The following is a 5,528-nucleotide window of genomic DNA, read 5'->3' as shown; positions in this document are numbered from 1 at the left end:
GCCCCGCCTGCGCCGGCTTCGCCTCCCAGACCGACCCCTTCAGAAGGCAGGAAGAATGGGCTGGCCCACCAGCTCCTCCTCGGGGAGCAGAGACCGGGCAGCCCTCGGCGCGGCGCCGTCTGAGAGCGCGCAGGTAACTCTAAACCGCCCCGCTTTCCCGGGAAGGGGCACAGCCTGCCGACTTTAATATTGATTTTTAAACCTCCCTCCCCTTCGAGCAGGCTGTGTCCTGCTCCACTTGGGGTTTCGAAACTTAAGCTATGGAAAAATCCCATAGCAACCTTCTGACTCTCTGTAGAGACCCCAATAGGCCTAGGTCTGGGGGGGTCCCTGCAGGTGACGTATACGCTGTGTGTAATTTTGCATTTCTCTAACCATGCTGTACAGATGTACTGACTTGTAATTGGGCTATTTGTTGTTGTCGTTCAGAGCCATTAATATAATATTTAAAGTTGAGGTCACTGGATAATCTCTCATCTTGCCCAGCCATTTCTACCTGCCAAATCACACCCATGAGACCTAGGTGGGATTTTTTTCTTGTACAATTTTGAGACATAATTCTTTTCCCAGTTGTAGGTCTTTTACAAAGCAAGAAAGTAATTTATTTTTTTGTTGGTGGTGGATAAAGAAGTCAAGTATCTGATACCTTCTATTTACAAAATGGGATGGTTTTGTATAGAGGATTCCACCCTGAGTGTTCCTAAAAGAAAAAGAAAACTTGGAAAATGTTCACCTCTTGTGTCTGCCCCATGTGGTCTCCACTGTTGTACTTGCCTTAAAATAAACCCGTGCTGTTTCCCTGCCCAAAGTTTGGACATTGTGTTTGTGTTCTTGCATTTTTCAAAAAACAAGGCATGTTTGCAAACCCAGAGGGTTGAGGCTGGTCGCTTTTGTCACGCAGGTGGGTATGCATGTGGGCGTGAAGGTGATCCAGGGACAGGCGCCCCCCTGCTGTCTAGCCTAGTGACAGAAAAAGGCTTTCAATTAAATTTTAAATCCCACTCTGGGATTTTTTCCCCCTTGAGGCAAACCGACCCATTTGGGGTGGGAGGTTGGACGGATCTGAACGGATCTGAAAGGCCGTGGGCTGGTCACTTGCCGTAATGCATTTTGTTAAACGTAGAAACATGCCAATTGTCAAGACAAGCCTTGCCATCTATCTCAACGTCCAGCTGTCCCCAGCTCGAGGTGAAGGTGGGGAAGGGTAAGCATTTCCCTTCGCTCACTGCAGCCGGCTCTCCTTCGATTTCCTATAATGCGGACTGGACCGCCGTGCACACCTGAATGGTCTTCCAGAGAAGGAGTGGAACTGGGCATGGGAAGGTGCAGGACTGACTCCCTGCTGTTTAATGTCTAAGTCCTTTGGTTACACAGAGCTAGAGAATCGCGAGCTACCCCAGCCGTGTGCACAGGGCCTGGAGGCCGGGGTAGATCAGTGGCTAGATCGGGGCACATTTCAGACAGCGGCAGGTTTCCACTCGGCTTCTCAGAATTCACCCTCGTCGTGGTGAAAAACCTTAAAACCGTGTTGCTCTTCAGAAATGATTTCTATTGTTTTTAGAGTCCCAAGTGTACAGACTTTTTCAGGAAGTTAGAGAACGGGGAGATTCTCTTCCCTTTCCACCAGGTTGCCTTGTCTGCTTTATTCTCGTGGCTACTTAGCCTAAGTGAAAGGTGCTGGGGCGTTTTCTGCCCCCTTCTGTCTGCAGCCCCTACTGACGTCCATGGATCCTGGGCCTCGGAGCTGGGGTTTCACAGCAGGTGAACTGCGCCCTGCCCTGGTGAAGCTCTTCTGAAGTTACCATTCTGGCGCTGAGGGTTTTGCCTAGGGTGATTTTGCTGGACACGGTGGAGCTCAGTGTACCCTGGGTGGCAGTAGGGTTTCAGGCGTCATTTCATCTCAACTCTGCGTGGCAGTAGAATTGCGGTCCCCCATGCATGCAGTACAGACTCTTTCACTGGGGCTCAGGGGTGGCGCAGGCTGGACTCCAAGGCCGAGGTTCACCCCTTTGCTCAGGTGCAGGGCCTGGTCCTGGCCCTCCCGCAGGACCCAGAGCAGGGTCAGTTTGGTTGAGTGAGAAGGCAGAGGAAGCGAAGCGGACTTTTCCAAGCTGCCAAATCTGGTGGCCGAGCCCTCACTGGCGCCGCTGCTCCAGTTTCATTTCGCTCTGGCTCTCCGTGCTGTTTGCCCCAGGACAAGAGGAGTGTATTCTAGACGCCAAGCAAGCTGGCGTCCCTTCCCCAGATGTTGCAAAGACGCCTTCCTGAAAGCTTGACCTCATCTCAAAGTCCAGCACCTTGGCACCCCGTTAGAGAGGAGGCCTGAGAGCGCGAAATAAAGGAGTGGGAGCAGTAGTGGGGTGAAGCGGATCTCAATCTTGAGTTCTTTCCAATCCCGCCGGGCTTCCCTCCCTTTAGGAAGACTTCTTAAAGAAGTGCCCTAGTGTGTGCAGGTAAGCTGATCGGAGTAGGCGACTAGAGAAAGCCCACCTTCCCCCGTGGAGGCCAAGGTGAGGGGTCCTTCGGTTGCCTTGGGAAAGCAGGCAGCTGAGAGGGTGCATTTGGGGCTTTATCCTGGCTTAAGGAACAAAGTGGAGACCCAGACTCTGGGGCGTGCAGGACCGCGCTTTGGCCATCCCGGACGGCAAGCTTCCCTCGATCTGAAGCCCTAGGGACTGGTGCTGTGTGCCGCTAAGATCTGGGCTCAGCCCTCTGTGGACCTTGGGCCTCGGGGCTGAGCAGCCTCGGGGGTCTGTTGCTCCCTCAGCAGAGAGGAAGACCCTGCGGCGTGAGGCAGCAGTGGCGGCCCACTCTCTCCAGGCTTAGCGGTCTCCCCTGCGGGCTGTTGGCTGCCAATACTACATACCGGGCTGGGCCCAGGCTGGGCTCCATCCACTCTCTGCTCCGGTACCTTCCTTTAACTGCTCGACCTGGGGGCTCGAAAAGGGAAAAGGGAAAAGGGAGAAAGAGACAGGGACGGAAAGGACCGAGCCCAGGTTTCCGGGCTTAAGCCAGGGCGGCTCTTCCAGCTAAAAAATGTCGTTTTCCAGAAACTCTTTTCCGTAACCTTGTTCCTTCCCAACCAGTAAGAAGATGCCACTAGGCAGATTTCAAAGAGCACCCCAGCATTCCTGTGGAGTGAGCCCTGTGTCCCACTGGCCTCAAGGCTGCACCCCAGCTCACAGTTTGGGGGAAGCGAGGCTGCGTATCCACCACGCACTGGCCTCCCCAGCACAGGCTGAAGACTGTAGCCAGGAGCCTGTGACTGCTCTGGCTCAGCTGGCCTGTCCCCACAGATACAAAGTGGACAGTGACTTGTGCCCCAGGATGGTCGAACATCTTTCTGCACAGAACCACTGGGCCCGCTGCCTCGGCCTTTCTGTCTGTGAAGGGGGCAGACCTGCACTCTCCTCCCAGGAGGGGCCTGCTTAGCTGGCTGCCCTCTCCTGCCATTGAGAAGGGAGATCGGGAAAGCTACCCTCAGAGGGAAGAGAAACGCAGTCCTGGGGACGGCCATGCTGGGCTCACAGATCTTTCCTGGTCAGTCTCCTGCCCTTTGCCCCACAGCAGCCCCAGGTCGTGGTGCCAGTCTGGAGGGACTTGCAGGGGCACAGGGAGCTACCCCTGCAAAGGAGCCCTGGCTTCCCTGGGCAACCCTCTCCTCCGCCATCCACAGGAGGGGGAGTGGGCACTGGGCAAGGTGGCTGAAGGGAATGCAAACCTGAGGCGGGTGCAGGCGACCTAGAAGACACTCTAGGTGAACAGGCAAGCTGGGCTTGAGGAGGGTGGGTCTCAGACTCCAGCCAGCCCTCGGCCAGCCTGCGTCCCTGTGGGTCCCCTGGACATACCCTCCTGTCTGACCGTCTCGCAGAGATTTTATGTCCTAGATGCAGCCAGGCGGGGCCAGCTGGGGCCTGGGGTCAGAGCTGGGGAGCACCCGCCCTGCCCCAGTGAGTGGCTTCTTGTACCACATACTTGAAATGCTTTCCCAAACTTCCAGGAGCGTCCCCTGTCTGCCTCTTGCTTCCATGGCCTGGGCTCCCAGGCATTTGAAATGTTTGCTTTTTGACATAGGCATGTAAGGAAGGGGCTGGAAGGTCTCACGGGTGCTTGGAAGGCTGGCAGCTGCTGTTAGGGACAGCCACCGTGCCTGGGCAGACGCCACCTCCCTTTAACCCAGCCAGACTTTACCACCTCCCTTCCTCAACAGCCCTGCGCTATGCAAAATTGGGAAGATGCACCTCAGCAGGGTTTCCTCCGGCGGGGTGTCTGTGTCTACGGTCTTCTCAGCTCAGGCTTGTGACGCTGAACCCTGGTATGAAGGTGGAGAGAAGGACAAGGTCCTGGCACCCCAGGTGCCATTAAGGAAGTGGGTGGCACCCGCCCCCTGGGTGCTGGGGTGCAGCTTTGGTGCTCCAGAACCTCAGTCTGTGCCCCCCGCCCTGGCTGGGGGCCCTGGAGGCCACAGAGGCCCCTCTGTCCTGGGTGGTCTGCCCAGGGCCAGGGCTTGGGCCTTGCCCACCCTGGCAGCCCACTGGTCCTGGCTCTGTGTTGCCCTGTCACCCACAGGCAGGCCTCTCACAGTCTTTCTCAGGCCAAAGCCAGGTGCCAGCGCGGGGCCTTACAAACGGGCCAGCCAGCCCTGAGAGCCTGCATCTTTGATCACAGCACCCAAAGCTCTCTGGAACAGCTTTACAACTGAAAAAAACAAAAACAAAAACAAAAACCCAGCATCTCGGACAGGGTCTCCTGAGAATGAACAAGCCTGACACACACCTGACACTATGGCTGGCGACGAGCTCCCCTAGCACCCCGCCGCCGTGGTGTGGGCTTGCTCTGCCACGGTGCAGACCAGCCTGCGCAGCAGGAGAGGGGTCTGCCATGAGGATGGACCCTGCCTCACAGGCGCCCCCCACGGGTGCCCACAGCTGCTCAGAGCCTCCTTCACTTCTGGGAACATGGAGCTCCGTGTAGCCGGTCACTTGGAAGATCTCCCCCCACTCTCTGGGCCCCCCTCGCATCAGACTCCTGCCCCCTCCCAAGCTACCCCACCCCCAAAAGAAGCAGCAGAGGACCTGCCCCAGCTCTTTTGGAAGTAGGCGAGAAAGGGAGGTCGGCTTGGGGGCAATGTGAGTGACCTGTGATGTCCCAAGTCTCCCAGCTCGGGTGCCACTCCTCTCTCCTCTGGTCAGCCCCTCCGTGGCGCCTACACCAGGCCCCGGAGCACCCCCAGAGGACCATGCGGATCCTGACCCATGCTGCCCTTTACTGCCTCCGTGGCTGTGGCTGTTCAGTGTCCAGCCTCAGTGTCCTCATGGGTAAAACGGGTGACTACACCTCTGTGTCTCAGACGCTGTGTTAGTGAGGACTCCGCAGCAAGGTCCCTGGGTGTCTCACAGGGTCACTGCTACTCCATGACCACTTTCCTCTCTCTGGGAGGCCTGAGGCAAGTTAACTAAGCACACTCCATTTCCCGCTGCAAGTGGGAATGGCAATGACGTCACTCCTCACAGCGTGTGGACACAGCC

The 5,528-nt window shown here is 56.8% G+C and overlaps 2 protein-coding genes across 2 annotated transcripts in view; both read left to right on the top strand.

Moving 5' to 3' along the window:
- The window catches only part of FOXC2 (forkhead box C2), a 2,137-nt gene extending 1,880 nt beyond the window's left edge, over positions 1 to 257 (top strand). Inside the window, 2 exon segments of the mRNA XM_006172265.3 lie at positions 30 to 133; positions 222 to 257. Of these exon segments, the coding sequence (XP_006172327.1) occupies positions 30 to 133; positions 222 to 257 (140 nt within the window).
- Positions 258 to 5,239: 4,982 nt separating this feature from the next.
- FOXL1 (forkhead box L1) overlaps positions 5,240 to 5,528 on the top strand; it is a 4,720-nt gene continuing 4,431 nt past the window's right edge. Inside the window, exon 1 of the mRNA XM_006152718.3 lies at positions 5,240 to 5,361. Coding sequence (XP_006152780.2) covers positions 5,240 to 5,361 — 122 coding nt within the window. The remainder of the gene's footprint in view (positions 5,362 to 5,528) is intronic.

This window comes from Tupaia chinensis, unplaced genomic scaffold, assembly GCF_000334495.1.
Source record: "Tupaia chinensis unplaced genomic scaffold, TupChi_1.0 Scaffold000355_1, whole genome shotgun sequence".
Lineage (NCBI taxonomy): Eukaryota > Metazoa > Chordata > Mammalia > Scandentia > Tupaiidae > Tupaia > Tupaia belangeri.
The sequence above is the reverse complement of the archived record's forward strand: the minus strand, read 5'-3'. Positions and strand labels throughout refer to the sequence as shown.